Consider the following 21,724-nt stretch of genomic DNA (forward strand, 5'->3'; position numbering starts at 1 on the left):
ACTTTCTGCTTTCATTTCAGGCAAGTCACTGGTTGGACTCTGAATTGAATGTTATTTTCCATTTGTTCATGGGTTGCAGGCATCACTGACAAGGACAATATATGTTATCAGTCCCTAGTTGCCCTTGAACCGATTGGATCTCTAGATCATGTCAGAAGGTATTTAAAAGACAACCACATTGCTGTGTGTTGGAGTCACCTGTGTGCCAGACCAGAAAGGTTGACAGATTTCTTTCCCTAAAGGGCATAAGTGAACCAGAGGATTCGTTTTTTTTAAAATGACAATTATCATTAGGCTAGCTTTTTAATTCCACATTTTATTGAGTTCAAATTTCATAATTAGCCATGGTGGGATTTGAACTCACGTCCCCAGACCATTAGGTTGCTATTCTGAAATACTGGTCCAGTGACCGTTATGCCCACCTCCCTGGAAGCGTTTCATTTTCCACAGCAAAAACTCTTCCAAATGCATCATTTTCTTTGATCAAGCTTTCAGCAAATTAACAATATAATACAGTAGGTGCATCACTTCTCCCCAAATAATGGTTTATAAACTAATTGCTGCTGGAGTGGCAAGGTGGTTCAGTGGTTAGCACTGCTGCCTCACAGTATCAAGGACCCAGGTTTTATTTCACTGTCAGGTGAATGTACAAGCTCCACACAGACATTCTCCCCGTGTCTGTGAGAGTTTCTTCTGGGTGTGCTGGTTTCATCCCACAGCCTAAAAAGGCGCAGGTTAGGTGGATTGGCCATACTAAAATTGTCCAGGGATGTGCTGGCTAAGTGAATTAGCCATAAGAAATGCACGGTTACAAGGGTAGGGGCTGGGTGTGGTGTGGTGGTCATTGGAGGGTTAGTGTGGACCCAAATGGCCTACTCCCATACTTTTGGGATTCTATGAAACTAACTCCCAATGTTTTCCCAAGATTTTGTGATCACACTAAGGTATGTTACATTGAGGAATGGGATACTTATTTTTTTCTTGATGCTATTATCTACTAACAGCCCTGAACAAACAGTGTTACGTACCGAGTAAAACTCTCTTCACTCATCAATAACAAAAACCACTGCAGACCTCCAACTCCACTGGAACAAATATGCCTCTAGACACACAACACTGATAATTAGTATTAGCAACATGCACTTACACACAAGTTTAGAAACTCTGGGCTAGTGCTCCCTCTAATCGTCTTCCTTGGTTGTGCTATGAGGACTTTCAGAATTGCAAGTCAATGCCATGATCAATGCACCAACGCCATCCTCCGAACATCAGTGTGGCTGTACATGCATGCAGCCTAGAGCTGTGGAAGTAAACTTATAAAGCTTTGAATGATCTGGGCTGTGGCAAGATACCTGGGAGAATCACATGAGAAGTAGGTGAGTCATTTCTTTCCAATTGGAGTTACAAGTTGTGACTTCCATCGGAGTTCTGGGCTTCAACCAGTTTCTCACCAGTTGCCCATTCATGGGGAATACTATTGACTCTCATCCTCATTGACACTGAATCATGCTTCATTAATATGAATGGTCTTGTTCTTTCATCCACCAGACAGAAAACAGATATTAACGGTTGCCCAACGTGAAAGTCAGAGCAGTACCTGGTGAGTCGAGCTTGTACTTGCTCCTCGGGATGGCCATTTTGGAAACATAGCACCAACATCTCAGGGCAGCTGCTGCATGTACTATGAACATTGGCATCTGACATACGCTAGCCTCTCTGTATCATCATGGCACATCTCCAATCCACGACAATGCTCTTTTTTATTCTAATGCTGCACTTTAGAGTGCAATATCACCTCTCATTGCAACATTACTGCAAGGAGACTCTCTGGTTAGAGACTGACACTCAGCTCATAGATTAGGAGACTGCATCGCAAGCATTTTGCTTGCTCTCCTAGCACTTGCTAGTCTTGCTTGTACTTGGATGCTCACAGCATTGCATTTTAGGGAACACAGCTTGTCACACTCATCAGCAGTCACCAGTCTAGGAAGTAGACGTGTTGCTGCACCTCTCTATTCTACGTCATTGTTATACTTGCACCATGTGATGTTGCAGACACACTGCGTGTGCTTCAAGCAAATGGCTGTGTCTCAATGACAGGCAGATGTCCTTAGTCAAGACAAGGGAGACATCATTATGGGGGGGCTCTAGCACAGTAACTCAAGTGTGGCCTCCATTAGCTGTCCTGGGGCTTGGCTACAGTCAGACAGCAGCTTATGGAGGTCAGATTCATGTTTCATCTCCTCTTAGGAGGTGAGGACCCAAAGCGTCTGGTCAAGCATCTGTCCACCCATCTTGGCTCTTTCTGCCCTATTATTGGCTGCCTTCTCCCCAACTGAGAGAAAGGGAGGACTTGATTGTGATGAAAGTAGGTTAGTGTTGGTACAGGTGGGGTTGATGTTGTGCGGTGACCCAAGTGAATGAGTAGGAAGTGCAGAGACAGTACAGAGTTAGTGGGGTCTGGGTTTGGCACAAATAACAGTAAGCGAGGGAAGATATTGCACGCAATAGTGAGTGTAGTGAAGCATTAGCTTTGATGGGAGGTGGATACAGTTGCAGAGATAACATGAGTGTGAGGTAGCAGAGAGAAGACAGTCGTGCTTACCCTGGCAGAACAGAGAAGGACATCGACTTTTTTCCTACATTGGTGGATGTACTTCCCATTGGCTGACACCTCAGATCAGGCTGGCAGAGTCTGGTGTCATGACCCCATCTCCTGGGAAAGAGTTGGCATGCCTCTTTGCACTAACCCATCCACCAGGACCTTCAGGTCCCTGTCCAGAAAGCAAGGTGCCAATTTCTGCTTCTCTGTCACATCTGGGGGAAACATCACAAACTGTTTAGCATGGCTCTGGCTTGTCATTGTTTGTCTGAGTGGGCAACAGATATTTTAATATGGCACTATTTCCAGGGATGACAGTCTATTTCAGAATAACCCAACAGTGGTGAGTTACTCTGGCTAGAAACGGGCTAGCATTAACGAGCCAGGATTTCGAGGGTAGCGTATAAATCCCATTAGACCTTGCTTAGAGAAACCCTCCATGAAATGTGACAATAATGACTGAGCCAAAATATTGAAAAATTCAGTCTTGTGCCTTAATTTAGAAGTACCTATTATTCTAAGATATATTCAAAGCCAGACACCTCTAATTGAAGGACAGTGATTTGATGAACTGAAGCAGTCAGCCCAATGAAAAGACAGTTCAGTAACATGGTCATATTGGTCACTGGTATAAGCAGAATGGCACTGGATTGCTGTTTAAAACAAACAGAATATATACTCTGTTAAACTATTTATATTTCTTTCTCCTACTATCTCAGGTGAGGATGTAGCTTTCAAATGTTCCTTCAGTCCTGGCACCACAATCAGCTCAGTGAAAAGATTTGTAAATGATGGTTGATCTTGAACTATAAAGAATATGCGCTGGCTAATTTAAACTCAGTAATGAGCTGCCTTGATTCAATAAATGCAGCGAAGGAATGTAAGGCAACAGCTGCAGTTGAATCTGGGAGCAGAAGGGTATTCTTTGCAACTCTCTGACTGCTGTTTCATCTACATCACTCACGTTTTGAACAGTAATTACCAGCTCTTGGCAGACTCCATCTGCCGATTTGTCCTCCTTGCTTGACAGATGTGACTTTTAGTGGCCCTTCTCAGGGCTGTTATCCCTGACATTTTCCAGATTCTACTTCAGCTCCCAAGCTGCTCTTGAAGATATACCTAGGCTTCTGACCATCCAGCTAATTGAGAGGACAGACTTTTCAGATAGAAAATTCAGAACTTTCAGCCAGGTTATCAAGAGGAGACTGTAGAGTCAGCTCATTTGGAGTTTGAAATGGAATCCCTTAAGATGCATTAGGCTCTTAATTTATATGCTGAAAGGTCTAATGTTTATTTCAGGCATGTCTTTCATGTGCTTAAAAAAATCAAGCCCCTTGGATTTCATAGTTGGGTCAGAAAGCCTGCAGAAACTGGTTACTAGCCATCCCATTGATAATGTGCTTTGCTTTGTTTACACCTAAAAAACAAGCATACACAAATCTTTCTCCTGATGTCTACTAGACAGTGTCAGGGACTAACCTGGATTATGAGCCAATAGTTTCTTGTATTTTGTCAGTGTATGTCATATTTTCTAATCTGTTCAGATTTGTTGAGACACACTTCTGGAGCAGGTGGGACTTGAACTCAGATCTCCAGTAGGCACACTACCTGTTCACATGAAGCTAATTTTTACTTTCATCTTTCAAGCAGGAAGATATTCATCTTATTCAGCAATTCACATCAGAGCAATGAATTGTCATTCCCTGGCTAGGAATGAAATCCTAGTATTGTACTTGCTGTTTGTTTTGAAAATGAGAATAATATGTGCATTATTAAAACTCAAGGGACATTCTCAGATTCGAGCAAATCACTCCTACAGAATATTTGCTTTTGCTCCTCTATTGAATGGTACCTGCTCCCATTGACAAATAACAACATTTTTGCAAATTAGCAATGCATACCCAGGATCCTGATCATTAATGATATAACAATGAGGCAGTGTCATACCAAAGTCTTGAGCTGCCAGATTGACATCTACATTTTTATGACCTTCACTGGTACCATGAATTTATTTCTGTAATACCATTACATGCTAAATAATTTTTTTTAAAAATCTGGATGCCAGGTTTATTGAACAGATGAACAATACCCCAACTGCATTCAGTTAAATTTAATTTGAATATATCTAGTCACCATGTGGATTGGCATCAGAATAAAGCAACCATGAAATATCAATGGCTTTGTGAACATCTTTTGGGAAAGGATTCTTACCATCCCTTGTCACTCAATCCACATGACATTGTTCACCTTTAAGTCTGCCTGATATCATCATAAAGGGCATTCAGTCACAGAGATAATGAGCAAGAGTGCTATTCATAACCATCTTCTCAAGGTAAACTCAAGATGGGCAATAAATATGAACATACATTCCATAAAAATATTCAAAAAAATCATGGCAGATCTGCTTGCCATCTCAAATCCACATTCCAATTAGCCCTGATAACTTTTCAACCTTTTGCTCATCAGGATCCAACCTACACTGCCTTAAAAATATTTAAGGGCTCTGCTTCCACCATCTTTTCAGGAAGACAGGTCCAAAGACACTCAGTCCTCTGTGAGAGAATAAAAACATTTCATCTCTGTTTTAAATGGGCCACCCCAGAGTTTTATTCAAGGATCGGCTCCTCTTCTAAGATCCCTCAAGACCTTCTATGTTTCAATTTCTTATTTTTCTAAATTCCAGCAGACATAAGTCCAGTCAGTCCAGCCTCTCTCAGAAAATAACAATCTTATCCAGGTGTTAATCTGGTAAACTTTCTTGGACCACTTCCAAAGCTTTTACATCCTTCCTTAAATACAGTGGTCAATACAGTGCACAATACTCCAGATGAGGTCTCATCTTTCCACATGTAACTGAAACATAACATTCCTACTTTTGCATTCCACTCTCCTTGCAATTAATCATAACATGCAATTAGCTTTCCTCATTATGTCCTGTACCTGCACACAAATGATGGATTCCTTCACATCTCAGAGCTTTGCAATCACTCATCATTTAGACAATGTGCTTTTTCATTCCTTCACATCAAAATGAACAATTCAACAATTCTCTACATTTTACTCTATTACAAGATCTTTCGCCATTTACTTAACCTATGTATATCCTTTAGTAGGCTCCCTCCATCTTTGTTTAGTGACTTGTGTGTGGCACAGGCGACAAGTGCATATATATAAATAAACCTGAGGATTTGGAAGAAAGTGGGGGAGAAATCACTTGACCCCATTAGGATATATTGGCTGGGTCAACATAGCCATTAAGTCTGAATTTAAAAACTGTCAAGGAAGAAAATAAAAGAACACCAGAATCAGGGGTCACAGTTTAAGAATACAATGTAGGCTGAAATAAAGAGAAACTCCTTCACCCAGAGAGTGGTGAGCTGTTGCATTCAGTTCTCATCAGTTGGGTCCAAAACATTGATTGCTTTCATGAAGGAGTTGGATGTTGTCCTCAGATCTATAGAGATCAAAGGATATGGGGTGACTGTGAGAACAGGGTACTGAATTGGATGATCAGCCATGATCAAGCTGGAGCAGGTTTGAAGGGCTGAATGGCCTACTTCTATTTATGTTTTCTATGGTTCCTTATAACAGGACACCAAATTCCATATTTGATTGAAAGAATGTCATTTAAAGTCAAAGGATGAAGCAGAACACATTAAACTTTTACAATTTTTTTTATTGGCAGTGGAAAATAATTGTTTCAGTTCTAGTGTCCACTGGAACCAGGCAACAAATAATACTGTGACAAAAGAAACAAAAGATTTGGATATATTGTACAAAACAAGAGCATTTCAAGTGCAAATACCACAATGTTGTGTTCTCAGTTGGTTACTGAAACTTGCAAACAATTATATTTTATTCCCTTATGCAACAGAAAGGAAGACCACATTGTCAGACACAGATGAACATGTATTTCTAAGTGTGCACCAACTCCAGCTCAGAACTATTCAACTGGCTGAATTCAGGATTGGCATTATCCCCAAAATTTCAAATATTTGAAGTTCTTAAAATGATGCTGGAATTATTCATCATACTGACTGTGCATCATCAAAAATATATTAATTGCTCCTTATCATCACTGGCTAATGGATAAAGTGTATAATGTGAGAGGAACCCTCAAGAGGTTTAATGCTAGAGGTATAACCATTCCAGGAAAAAAATAACAATTACATTTGTATTTTAAAAACAGGATATTATCCAAGGCTGCTCATGAAGTACAAGGTTATAATATAGTCCAGAACAAACAGCACATTAATGCATAATTTAGATATTACTTATCAGCAATTATTTTTTAAATGCTGATTTTTCCAAAAAATCTGTTCCACATCTTTTTTAAACCAAAAGGCAAGACCACTATTACTTCTGGAAGAATTGCATTTCATAGAATTGAGTTATCTTAACTTCTGAATGACTGATTTTATCAGTAACTCATCGATTATAACATATAACCAGCCTTCAGAATTATTCCGACCCAAACTAAATGTGCACTGCACACAAGCACATTTCATTCATTATATAAATTAATTACTAAAATTACATTTACAATGTCAAAGACAGTTTATCATTTTTGGACCACAATACAAACTGATTGTTACTTAAAATTAAAATTTTCACCTTCCTTCTAAGAGCAAAACTTGTTAGTTGATTAATTGGATCTTCATAGCAGTCTGCATTAGACAGCTCACATTAGCAAATCAAAACAAGTTGACAATGGCATAAGTATTCCTCAAATGTAGATAATAATTATATTTGATCTAATATTTAAGTTACTTGTGTATCAAATAAATTATTATTGGATGAATGCCCAGCTGTTCACCAGATTTATAATTAAATATTTTGCTGAAGCACCAGGTTTATATATCACCTCATGTCCAGTAAAATCAGTTGGATTTGTAAAACTTTTGTTTCAACATATTAACCACGTGTGGCCATTTATTGTCATTTATTAAACAAACCCCCATCTCCTGTTCAGCCATTTTCCAACATGGTATCTGTTACATTATAAATTAAATGTTGGTAATGTTGGCAATGAGACTATTAATGGAATTTTCAAAGCATGCCATTCTTGGCTGTTTGGCTTATAACTTAATATAGATAGTATTTCTTTTGTTTGTCTCTGAATTGTGAAAGGTTTTAAGTGGTGTGATGACCATCGTTTATGTATTCCAGCCATCCGACACATGCTACAAGAACTATAAATTTACACACTTCATAAGTGAATTTCTCTTCCTAAAAACCAATAAGAGCAAAAAGGTTGGAGCTATGGAAAATAAGTACTCTACCTCATAAAGCAGCAAGGCAAACACTGATTGCATATTTGATACTTCAAGAAGGTGGAATGTCAGTACAGGTAGTAGTTGCAGCAAGTGTTGAACATATATCAACACAGCACAATACTAGAGCAGCATATGTCAAAGGTCAAAGGTCTGAGGTTTTTGAAGCAGAAGCAAAGGTGGTATTTGTGTTGTTGGTTCACAAAACTGCACAAAATTAGCCTTTTCTGTCAAGCCACCAACAGGCCAGTCACACCATGGTTTATAGGGATCATTCAGCCAGACAGTATCGCTGAGTGAAGGCCTTGGAAAATTATATAAGTTTTGCCACGTTTATGCAGTCACAGCTGTTTTACCAGCCCTTGATCCAATTTTTACACAGCATACCTTCTTTTCAATGTTTATTTTTCTGGTTGTCATGACCAGTTATTTTGTGATATTGTCACAAGCTGCATCATCAAATGCTCATCAGATGACAGGATCCCTTAAATAAAATGTCAGCACATGTCTTTATTAGTTCCTATAAGCTGCATGTAGTCACGCAGTAAAAATAATCTGTGCGCTACAGAGGACATGGTGGACACTGGTACAATAACAACATTTAAAAGGCATCTGAATTGGAAGGGTTTAGAGGGAAATGAGCCCAATGCTGGTAAATGGGACCAGATTAATTTAGGATATCTGGTCGGCATGAATGAGTTGGACCGAAGGGTCTGTTTCCATGCTTTATAGTTCTATGATTCTATGATATCTGAACTGTAAATGCTACCTGTGCACCAACATTTCATAATTACTGCGGTGTCACAACATGAGGAAGATCTCGAAATATTCTTGGAAATTCTCCACCAGATCAAATCAAGGTATTAAAGACATTATCAAAGTGTATTTATTTTTGAAAGATTTGCTTGTAGCTCACAAGATTCTATCTTTTTATTCTCTTGGATGATGTAACAAAACATCCAGATATGGTGAGGGGATAGGTTCATATGAGATAGAAACCTCTTCCTTTTAAATTAAAAGTCCAAAGTTTTGTCACAATGAACATCATTATAATCGAAAAGTGGATGATTCCCAGTTGGTTTGCCTTGCTTTATGTTGTCCCAATCTCACCCATTGAACCTTATTCTACTGAATTCTAAGGGTTTCCTCATAAGAAAATACCTCCACATCTGGGATCAACCTCATGAATGTTCTCTGGATTGTCTTCAATGTAAGTATATCTTGCTTTGGTCTACATATCCAGGATAAGATATAATGATATTGGGAGTAGTTTAAGGAAGGTTCACGAGGTTGATCTTGAGTATGATGAGATTTTCTTTGAGGAGAGGTTGAGTAGGTTAGGCCTGTTCTCATTGGACTTTAGAAAAATGACAAACACCTGATTGAAACATGCAACACTCTTTGTGGGCTTGATACAGTAGATGTGAAGAGATTGTTTCTCCTTGAGGGAAATTTCAGGACCAAAAAGCATAATCTCAGAGAAAGGGATCGCCCATTTAAGTGAGAGATATGAATTTTTTTTCCAGTGCAATCCTTACCACAGAGAGCCGTACAGGTCATGTCATTAAATATATTAAAGGCTGAGATAGACAGATTTTTAATCAGTAAGCAAACCAAGAGTTATGTGAAAAGGCAGGAAAGTGGAGTTGTGCATTATCGGGTTTGATTTATCTTATCAAATGGCACAGCTGACTTGATGTGCTAAAGGCTTAGTTCTGCTCCCACCTTTTATGGTAAATACAACTCCAGTGATGACTCTTACAGATCCAAATGTTATAAACTGCAATATTTATAAACAAAACAAAAACACATGGTATTAACACATAAGTAAACAGGCAAATAAGTATGTACGATCGATCACATATGAAACATCCCCAACCCATGTGTTGGAGAATAAAAATGGGATACGGTCTATTCACCAAAGTTTTCATCATTATCTCAGCACACTCAGAAGAAATGTTCATCATTAAAAAAACAGGCAATAAGAAACAAAAATGCTGTACAGTCAAACAACAGTAGAGTTGACAGTTATCATTCACTGTTTCATCAGTTTATGTACATTTTTTTCTTTGAGTTAGTACATTTGGTAAAATGACAATTACCACGTGACAAGGCAAACTTGGCGAGAATAAAAGAAAGTGCAAAACCAATGACTGAGTACAATATCACTGCCTGAAAGACAAAATAAAGAAGTGTTTTTTTTAAAAAGAAACAGAATGTCCATTAATTACATAATGAGCTGAGGATTTTATTACAAAGGTGAAGGAAAGTCCTTTACTAATTTAACATAGACTGAATTAAATATGACCATAATTTAAAGGCAGATGAAGGAGTACAGAGCCAGATCATATTACAAATGCGCTTGATATATCAAACAGATTTTAAACTATGTCTATGGCATTTGAGTAAATGGGTGTGTGTAAGTATGTGTGATAGTAAGCCATGTCTTTAAATAGAGCAGAGCTGGACTTTGATAAGATGGCATGAGCCCCTCTCCATCTTAACTGAATAATTTAATCACTTTCAAAACTCTGAACAGCACACTTCCTGAACCACATCTTTGCAATCTAATTTGAAAAGTATGTATTCTGACACAAAACGCACCAATAAATTCTTTCACAAAGAAAGCCAATAAAAACAATCAGATGGATTAAATGAATTGCCACAAGATACTACTGGATACCTTTAAAACACAATTTAATTAGTTAAATGAAGGTTAAAACAAGCAATGAGATCATTCAGAGTGTAGTATTGACAATAAATTTCATTAAAAAAGATGTTTCTCACATACTACTAATATTTTCAGAGGGGGGAACTTGATAAGGCAGAGACAATGTTTGTTCAACATAATTAAAAAGTGATTTAAAAACACTCCAAGTTAAAACATTTGAATAACTTTGGAAATCTAGCCTTTTGATTAAGAAATATGAAGGGACAATACCAGCTACTCAACATGTTTGCTTTCCCAAGATTAGACAAAGTGAATTTCATGCACTTTTATTAATCATGCTGGCTTTTGAGAGCTAATAACTAAAGTGGGGGCTGTTCATAAATTTATTAGGCAGAAGGAAATTGGATTTAGGAAATGCCAATGACATTTCCTAAATTTATTGAACAATTTTGATAAAACTTTGGGTGACAACATTGCAGCTGTTATTAAAATACGTATTTATGACTTCTTATTTTTTCTGGGCTTTAATGTATAACACTGACCTTCACAGTCACAGCTCAGTGTCAGTTCAGTCTGTGGTCCTGTATTCATTCTATGCATGATGTTTAATTCATTAAATAAGATTTGTGAAGAAATTATAGCATTTTTTTCTTTGTGGCACTTGGGAATTAAAATTCTTTACTGAGAATATTTAATTATAGTGTTTGTAAAATAGTTCATGTTCAAGAATTATTTTAACCTCCCCACAAAGTGCTGAATTAAAACCATATACCCTTCATTAGCTTAGATGGACTATATAACAATTTATTAAAAATGAATTTATAAAACATGATCAACATTTCAGCAATCCTCATATCAACGTTCAATATTTTTCAAGGAATAGTCACAAAGACTTGAGGAACAGAAAGTGCCAGTGCTTAGCCATTTTAACACACTTTAAAAGGAACCTGGCTAAATTCTTCAGGAAATAACTGGACAAGCTGAAGTAAGTGTTAACTTGATACTAACTTCATGTAATCAGTTCCTTGCATCCTAGGTATAATGGCCATGGCCACTTTAACAGTGGACATCTGCCTCATAATATTCTTTCAAACTACAATTAGATTGTCATATTCATTTAAAAAGAGGGGGAAAGGCAAAATGCCTTGATTCTGGTTTTGGAGGCCACACTTAAAGTGGGAAATCACAAGAGGAGGTACCTTGTTTAAAGATTACAAGGCATCACTTGGAAAAAAAAAGCAAAGTTTTTAGTAACCATATATCTTACAGAATATTTAAAGAACATTTTGCAATAGAAACTGTCCACTTCAAAATTGCTCCGTTAACATCAGTGACGACTATCATATCAGAAATCAGAATGGTCAGCATTGAAAGCTGAAACCTTTTGGATGCTGTACTGCTTTGCAGCTTCATAAAAATGGATGTAATATTTCTAGTGTATATATACTTTTAAAAAATATCCTTTGTAACCAGGTCCACATATGCTGGGAAGAGAGAGGGTTGATGTGGAGCAGAGAAAAGCATTCCAGATGCACTTGAGGAAAGTGAACTAAAAAGACTTTATATGTAAGACTCAAGGATTCATGAGGCAAAAATAAAGGAAACAAATCCTTTGTGCAGACACAAGGCTGAGCTAAATTCCTTTTGAAGTACTATTCAGTATATCTATTTTAAAAATGTTCAGTGGAGCAAGTGTCTCCCAGAACTAGGAATTGCCATTGAATAGAGATTCAATGCTTACATACACAGAAGTCTGTTTCACCTTTGTGTTTCAACAACAACCTAAAAATAATCAGGATTCAAGCCATCCAGTCACATGTTATGCTACAGCTAATATGGCAGACAAGTAATTGCACCACACTTCATTCGTTGAAAACGAACAATTCCTCATTGAATGGAACAGGATGCCTGTAAAAGGTATTGGCAAGATAAAAATGGCAGAAACAATGATTAAGACAGCATTTAGGTTGAGTCTACATACTTCAAATTCCATTAAATTATCTAAAAAATGCTGTTACAGTCAGCCATATTATATACATTTACATAAAAAACTTGCATTACTTCATGGCCATACAGTTACATACAGCAGGTATGATACACTTGAGAAAATTTACTACAACCAATGAAACCACAATGGTACTTGAGGTTAAAAGTTGACAGAACTTACTACTGACTGTACTAGAACAATATTACAATAAAATAGCTCAAAAATGGATCCCTAGAATTTTCTACCAGCTTTGTAAAGTATAATCTCATAAAGGAAGTCATTACTAGATAAATAAAATGATAAGTTTAAGATTTTGTTTCTGAACTGAAGTAAAACTATTGCCCATTTATATTCAATGTACATCTGAACCATCTGTGCCATTTCATTTAGTGTGCAGCAGCTTTTGACATCCATTGTTGATCTCACAGAGATGGAGTGGATTATTCCCGAAAGGCAGCCAGCATGTGTCCATACAGGTAGTGGGAATGGACTGGAAGAGAGAAAGAAAAATTCTTAACTGGTAATTATATACTTTCCAAATCAGCTTTCCCTCTACCTATCCTAGAGGTACTTGCTTCCTAGAGTAAACAGGGACCCATGCTTTGCTCTAGAACCGCACGGACATATAAATTTCAGCAGCTTATTCAACTGTGGGAGGCCTCAAAGCTGTCACAATTCTGTCCACACTTGGCCTCCATGTCCTTACACATTGCAGTGAGTGAGTTATTGGATAATGAGGACAGATGAGAACCTGAGCTGTCCTTTTCTAAAAAAAAGTACCCCTCAGCCCAGGGATACTGAGGTCAGTTGTTCTAAATGCTGCTCCTGCTCTCTCACCAAAGATCAGCAATGCATTTTTGTTTTGAGGTAGCAAAATTATTTTTATTGGCAGCATTGTCATTATTATTTCTGATGTTCATACTGGGGTCATGAGTTCAAATGCTACCATATTCAAACTCAATAAATTAAATCTGGAAAAAAATCTAGTCTCAGTAACAGTGACCAAGAAACAATTATCAATTGCCATAATAATCTATTTGGCTTACTCACATCCTTTAGGGAAGGAAATCTGTTGTCCTTACCTGTTTTGGCTTGCAGCAATGTAATTGTCTCTGAACTGCCCTTTGCCATGGCCTAGCAAGTTACTCAGTTCAAGGACAATGAGGGATGGACAATGAGGGATGGGCAACGAATGCTAGCCTTGCCAGTGACACCCAGATTTATAAGAGAATGACAAAAGAAAAAGACGTTTCTTTAAAACAAAATAAAGTAGGGTGAAGTTGGTCCAAGAGGTTTACAAACTTGAATGTTTACTTTGATGTCAGTAGTGTTATCCAGCTCTGAACATTCACTTTGTAGTTATAGCTTATTGGTATAGAGTTGCATCTTTAGAGATCTGTCATGCACATCAAATTCATAAGTGCTATTATCCATTGTGGTTCAAGTAATGCCATTCCCTAAAAGTAACCAGATTTCAAATTCCTTAAACACAAAATTCCCTTTATCTTCAAAATAAAAGTGTGAGATGTGTAAAATTAGTTGCAAAGTACAGTTCTATTTTGCTTTTATGGGGCAGTTATGTGATCAATGCCCAAAATCTCATTTTAACAATTTCAGACATGGTAACAGTGGAGAGGAGATGGTGGACAAAAGGATCGGAAAGAATCATCAAACCTAATTGTGAAATCTGAAGCAACAGCTCATTCTACTTGTGGAAAGCTGTTCGATATAATCTGTGACTCCTGGGATTCAGAATATTTTGGAACCACACTAAATAACCCAAGACTCTGAAGGAAGACAGGCACTTGAGAAGTTTGCAATCTGAATTATGTTTGAATTACATCTTGTTTTGCTTTTAAAATGATTTATTCTTCATTCCAAATTCTAAATTATACATATACAATGTTAAAGAAGTAAATAAAAACATTCAAAGCTGGATTCAGACAACCTTTAAAACTCATAATTTCAGACTGAAGAATAAAACTGTCTTCCGTGTGAATTAAAATCCAGTCACAACATTCATCAGAAATAACTCAAGATCCCACAGTAATACCCCAAAATCATGGCAAGTCATCAAACAATTTATTTTCTATTCTCACGTCTTCTAGTGGAGACTCTACTATATTCTGTGAAATTTTGTGTTTGCAGTTGACAAGGAAGAAGATTACACATGTCATTTGCTATGGTCAAATTCCTTTAGAAAAACTGAAGGCTATAAGTTCAAAATAAAATGATGGTGAGATGTGTATGGAATAGTTAGAATCCATGCCCCCAAGAGCACCTATGAATACTAAGTTGGATGAAATAGAGGTTGGGTTAAAACCATCAGATGTAATTCTGCAGAAAGGAAATTTGATTGCAGTGTGTGAGAGACTGCCTGAATACTGAAAATATCATTTTATGATTGCAAACTGTATTGAGCTTAATGTACTAAAGAGTTGCTAAGATTACAGTAGCCATAAAAGGAAAATTTGATCATCAACAACAATATTTTTCGAGCTGTCATGACAAATGCCTATGGATGCAGACTGCAGACAAGTAAAACCTTCTAAGGAATGTCATGATTTATGTAATATTTACTATACTGTTCCTCACGAGTGCACAGTTAGGTTACTGTCAAGGGCAATTCAGAATGGCCAATAACCACTGGCCTAGCCAGTGATGGCCACATCCCAAGGACAGATATTCTTACACACAGACGCCACTAAAGATGAACTATTTTACTTGTTGCCCTTGATAAAATGGACATCCTTAACTTGTTGACTGCGGCTTGAGAGTACCGTTGCCAGGCAATGCAGTTAAACAGCTGACATCATTCACTGAGCTCAGGCATGAGAATAGACAAGTCCATCATGGAAAATAGTTATGACTCTCAATTTTCCACTTCAGCATATATGAAAAGGCAGAATTTTATTTTTATTCATTCATGGGATGTGCTTGTCACTGTCTGGGCTACCATTTATTGGCCATTCCTGTTGAAGATTCCTTGAGAAGATGCTGGTGAGTTGCTGCCTTCAATTGCTGCAGTATGTCTGGTGTAAGTACATCCACAGTGCCATGAGGGAGGAAGTTCCAGGATTTTGACTCAGTCACTGAAGGAACAGTAATATATTTCTAAGTCAGAATTGTGACTTGGATGCAACTTGTAGGTGTTAATATTCCCATGTATTTGCAACCCTTCTCCTTTTAGATGATAGTGGTCAAGGGCTGAGGAGCCTTGGTGAACTTCTCCGGTGCATCTTGTAAACACCACTGCTACTAAATGTTGGTAGTGGAGGGAGTGAACATTTGTGGATATGATGCTTATAAAGCATGCTGCTTTTATCCTTGATAGTGTCAGGTTTCTTCAGTGTTGTTTGATCTGCACTCATCCAGGCAAGTGGACAGTATTCCATCACACCCCTAATTTCTGCCTTGCAGATGCTGGACAGGCTTGGGAAGTCAGGTGGTGAGTGACTCATAGAGTCAGAGAGTTACAAAGCACAGAAACAGACCTTTCGGTCCAATTCTTCCATGACAGCCTGAGATCTGAAACTGATCTCATGCCATTTGCCAGCATTTGGCCCATATCCCTCCAAACCCTTCCTATTCATATACCATCCAGATGTTTTAAATGTTGTTATTGTAACCGCCTCCACCACTTTCTCTGGCATACACACACCACCCTCTACGTGTAAAAGTTGCCACGTAGGTCCCTCTTAAATCTAACCCCTCTCACCTTAAACCTATGTGCTCTAGCTTTGGACTTCCCTACCCTGGAAAAAGACCGTGGCTTTTCTCCATAATAATGTGCCTGACAATTTTATAAACCTCTATAAGGTGACCCGTCAGCCTCCAATGCTTCAGAGAGAAAAGTCCCAGCCTCTCCAACCTCTCCCTATAGCTCAAAGCCTCCAACCCTGGCAACATCCTTATAAATCTTTTCTGAACGCTTTCAAGTTTCACAACATCTTTCCTGAAGCAGGGAGACAAGAGTTGAACGCTATATTCTCAACCTGGCCTCAACAATGTGCTTTATAGCCGTAACATAATGTCCCATCTCCTATACTCAATGCACTGACCAAAGAATGCGGAGGAAAGGACTGGCAAAACAATTCTGGGCAGAAGTGTAAGAAACAGGGTGGCCATTATGGGGGACTTTTAAACTTCTTCAACATTGACTGGAAATGCAATAACTCTAATATGTCAGATGGATCAGTTTTTGGCCAATGCGTGCAGGAAAGTTTCCTGTCACAGTATGTCGAAGGGCCGATAAGAGGGGAGGCCACACTGGCTCTGGTACTTGGTAATGGACCGGGCCAGGTTTTTAATTTAGTGGTAGGTGAGCACTTTGGAGAGAGTGACCATAATTCGGTTACATTTAGTTTAGCGATGGAAAGGGCTAAGTACGTGCTACAAGGCAAGATTTATAGATGGGGTAAGGGCAATTATAATGCAATTAGGCAAGACTTAGGAGGCATAGAAAGGGGTAGCAAAATGCAGGGGATGGGGACAATAAAAATGTGGAGCTGGTTGAAGGAACAGATATTGCATGTCCTTGATAGGTACGTTCCTGTCAGGCAGAGAGAAAGTGATAAGTTAACGGAGCCGTGGTTTACTAAAGGAATTGTACCTCTTGTTAAGTGGAAGAGGCAGGCTTATGTGACATTGAGACGAGATGGCTCAGATGAGGCGATGGAGAGTTACAGATTAGCTAGAAAAGATTTAAAGAGAGAGTTAAGAGGAGTAAGGAGGGGACATGAGCAGTATTTAGCAGGTAGAATAAAGGAGAACCCTAAAGCCTTCTATAGCTATGTGAGGAATAAAACGATGACTAGGGTAGGAATAGGGCCAGTTAAAGACAGGAGTGGGAAGTTGCGTGTGGACGCTGTGGAGATCGGAGAGGTGCTAAATGAATATTTCTTATCCACTTTCACTCAGGAAAAGCAGAATATTGTAGAGGAGAAGACAGAGGAATGGGCTAGAAAAGATTGATGTTAGTAACAAGGAGGTGTTATCAATTCTAGAAGGTGTGAAAGTAGGTAAGTCCCCTGGGCTTACCAAGGATTCTCTGGGAAGCTAGGGAGGAGATAGCGGAGCCTTTGGCCTTGAGCTTTGAGTCGTCACTGTCTACAGGTTTAGGACCAGAGGGCTGGAGGATCGCAAATGTTGTGCCCATGTTCAAGAATGATAGTAGAGATGACACAGATAATTATAGAGCAGTGAGCCTTACGTCTGTTGTAGGAAAGGTTTTGGAATAGTTTACTAGAGATAGGATTTATAATCATCTAGCAAGCAACAATTTGATTTCAGATAGTCAACATGGTTTTGTCAAGGGCAGGTCGTGTCTCATAAACCTCATTGAGTTTCTTGAGAAGGTGACCCTGAATGTGGAAGAGGGTAGGACAGTTGACATGGTGTACATGGACTTCAGTAAAGCCTCTGATAAGGTTCCACAAGGTTGGCTCCTGGAGAAATGCGGAGGCATGGGATTGAGGGTGACTTAGCAGCTTGGATTAGTAACTGGCTTTCTGAAAGAAGGCAGCGAGTGGTGGTTGAAGGAAATTATTCAGCCTGGTGTCAGGTTACTAGGGGTGTGCCACAAGGATCTGTTTTAGGACCACTGCTGTTTGTCATTTTTATAAATGACTCAGACGCAGACTTTGAATATTGTGTACAGTTCTGGTTGACCCATTACAGGGAGGATGTGGAAGCAGTGGAAAAGGTGCAGAGGAGATTTACCGGGATGTTGCCTGGTCTGGAGAGAAGATCTTATGAGGAAAGGCTGAGGGACTTGTGTCTATTCTCATTGGAGAGAAGGAGGCTAAGATGGGATTTGATAGAGTTATACAAGATGATCAGAGGATTAGATAGGGTGGGTAGTGAGAGTTGTTTTCCTAGGATGATGACATCAACTTGTACAAGGGGGTATAGCTACAAATTGAGGGGTGATAGATTCAAGTCAGATGTCAGAGGCAGATTCTATACTCAGAGTGGCGAGGGCATGGAATGCCTTGCCTGCAAATGTACTTAACTCAGCTGCATTAGGGGCATCTAAACAGTCCTTAGATAAGCATATGGGTAATGATGGGATAGTGTACGGGATGGGCTTAGATTAGTTCACAGGTCGGTGCAACATCAAGGGCTGAAGGGCCTGTTCTGCGCTATACTGTTCTATATTCTATGAAGGCAGGCATGTCAAATGCTTTTTTCACCACCCTATCTATCTGTGATGCCAGTTTCAAGGAACTATGCATCTGCACCCAAAAGTCTCTTTGTTCAGCAACACGTCCCACAGCCCTGCCACTAACTTTATAAGTCCTGCCCTGCAGAATTCCTAGCCTCTGACCTGCTCTTGTAGCCATAATATTTATATGCCTAGTCGGTTCCGTTTTTGGTCAATGGTAACTTATGGATTGTTGTTAGTAGGGGTTTCAGTGATTGTTAACATCCTTGAACACCAAGAGGTAATGGCCAAACTCTCTTGATGGACATAGTCATTACCTGGGACATGTATCAAAAATGATGCCTGAATATAGACTGACCTTCATTTTCAGGACCCTGAATCATTTAACTGATTTCACCGAATCCAATAATCAAATCTGCTGCATATTTTACTTGCTGTTTATACTTAGAAATGAAATAGGCTGACAAATAATATTTATCTATAAATAATAACACTTTTTCAGGCAATTGATATCTTTGGTGAAGGCATGTTCTCACTATGCACAAGTTGGCAACATTAATACCATGCAAATAAAGTTACAGATTAAACAGACTGATCCTTGTACAAGCCACATAAAAAAAAATACAAGTTATCAGGACTAAAATTCTTCGACATTATGAATTTTCAATTTCAGATTGCAAACCTTATTATTGTGCACTCCTTTACAGCGGACAAAATTATCTCAAATTCTCTCTTCTATGCACAGGACAAGGAAAAACAGTAAGTAGAAATTGCATACTCACTGGTAATGACTGCTGACTCCCTGACTGACCTGGCTGTCAGCAGGAGTAAGTGCGGACTGTTGATGTGTCTAACCTCTGTGTCCCTGATGTGCCGACTATGTTCCATTTATGACAAATGACAAGAAAACACACAGCATGCAGTAAGTGTTACAAATCATTCTTGCAAGTTAGTACAAACATAGAAAGCGAAACTTCAAACCAGGGAAAATGGTGGCAGATAGTACTATCAACGGACTAGAAACCAAAAGGAGCAGGCAAACCCATTGGGGATGTGGATTCAACTCTCATGACTGCAGCCAGTGAAATTTAACATCAATTTTTAAAATCTGGAATGGAAACCTAGTCTTGATAATGGTAACCAAGAAACTGTCAATGATTGTCATATGAGCCTGGTTCACCACTGCTTTCCCTTTCCTAAAGGAAGCTTAGCCAGTTTGGCTTCCATGTGGCTCCAGATCAGATTACCTCTTCAATGCCCTCTGAAATGGTTGAGCAAGTGACTCAGTTCAAGAGAAATTAATCTGATAAGCAGAATTGCACAGCAGTAGCAGTAGTTGCTGGAACCCTGGGCTGAAGTTGCTTTACCTCACCCCACAGTGCAGGCCTAGTTGAGATAATCTAACTCAGTGCAGTCTCAGGATCTCCAGTGCTCAGCACTTTAACCATCTGAACCACAAAGTGATGCTAATGTCAGCATTTTACCCTGGGCAGAGTTCGTGGATCGCAGCTCTCTCTTGCTGCCAAGCTGTCTCTTAACGTACATACAGATTTGCAGGGGTTAATGTCAAGTAAAAGGTTCACCATGCTTATTAGCACCCCATGCATATTTGCAGAGTTAGAACTGAATGGGTAAATGCGCTCTGGAGAAAATAACAAAAATCATTGAAAATGATATTAGTGGTAGCATGATGTCCAATGAACGAGTGTAGGAATACTAAAGACTGCTTGAATGAAGTAAATTGATTTCTTTTCATAATTCCCCTAGAATACAAATGACGAACAATTGACTAACAGGAAATGAAGTTAGAGAGCTTGATTAACATTTACTATTTCAAAATTTTATGATTCATGTTTTTTGGAGCATTAGATATAAATCAGGCTGAACAAATTACAAATATTACACAATAGGTCAAATTCATAAAACTCCTTGCCGAACAACATCGTGGGTCTACCTATATTAAATAAACTGAAGCAGTTCAAGAGGACAGCTGACAAGCACCTAATCCAGGGAAGTTGGAGAAGGACAGTAAATGCTGTCTTAGCCAGTGAAGCCCATGTACCATGAACGTTTTTTTCAAAGCTGAGTTCAGAATAATGTCTCGTTAGCATTGTCAATTCACTCATTATGGCTTTAATATTGAAATTTGATATTGCTGTTTTGAAAATACTGCCCAATATAAAATATTTCATCTAATTTATATCATGAAGTTCCAATTCATGCACTTTAAGTTTATATTACTGCAACACAGCTAATTGTCAGCTAGTTTATTTGCGATGCACCAGAACTAGCTCTGACCTCTACCTTTATTGTACCACTGTAATAAACTGATTCCTCATCAGATACCTACTTAGACCTTGTTTATACAATGAATTGATGACTTTACTTTTGCACATTATAAATTACAGACGGAATTAACTGCAGCTGATGGCTGGTAAAAGGTGGATTTAATTACCTTCTGGTTGAATTTTCTTCGGTTGTACTGATGGAGCTGGGCTGGACATTGCTGTAACCCTGAACCCTGCAGGTAGTGTTTCTGTAGACCCTGCCATCATGGTGATACCGTGGATTTCTCGTGGTCGAAAACGCTTTCGCCATGATGGTGCCCGTCTAAAACTTTTGTCATCGCCCTGTAATATCAGAAAGAATAACAGCTGTGGTACCGCTGGAATTTGAGATATTTAAGAGCGGGTTTAAGGAGATCCAAGATGGCGGCGATCTCATAGCTCTGCACCATAACCCAGGCAAGATGCATTTACCCTCCCCTTTTTAGCTATTGTGGCAAAAATCGGTAGTCGTAGGTGCTCAGAATTGTTGTGTATTAGTTTTGGTGATCAGGAAAGATGAAGAAGGGAAAAGGGCCATGTGGATGGCAACAAGCAGGGCATTCCCCTGTAGCAACAGAAACGCCCGCGGCCACAGTGTGGCTTCCGCGAACATCCTTTTGGACCTACCTGCGCAGCACAGCCTGGTCTCAGAGGCTGCGAAACTCAGAGAAGATCGATTCAGTGATGGAGGAGACCAG

General features: G+C 38.9%; 1 protein-coding gene across 1 annotated transcript in view; it reads right to left on the bottom strand.

The window, feature by feature from the left end:
- Positions 1-12,947: 12,947 nt before the first annotated feature.
- The window catches only part of ppfia4 (PTPRF interacting protein alpha 4), a 670,948-nt gene continuing 662,171 nt past the window's right edge, over positions 12,948-21,724 (bottom strand). Inside the window, exons 28-30 of the mRNA XM_060845158.1 lie at positions 21,155-21,329; positions 19,482-19,576; positions 12,948-13,023 (exon numbers count right to left, since the gene is read on the bottom strand). Coding sequence (XP_060701141.1) covers positions 19,518-19,576; positions 21,155-21,329 — 234 coding nt within the window. The 3' untranslated portion in view covers positions 12,948-13,023; positions 19,482-19,517. The remainder of the gene's footprint in view (positions 13,024-19,481; positions 19,577-21,154; positions 21,330-21,724) is intronic.

Source organism: Hemiscyllium ocellatum, chromosome 26 (genome assembly GCF_020745735.1).
Source record: "Hemiscyllium ocellatum isolate sHemOce1 chromosome 26, sHemOce1.pat.X.cur, whole genome shotgun sequence".
NCBI lineage: Eukaryota > Metazoa > Chordata > Chondrichthyes > Orectolobiformes > Hemiscylliidae > Hemiscyllium > Hemiscyllium ocellatum.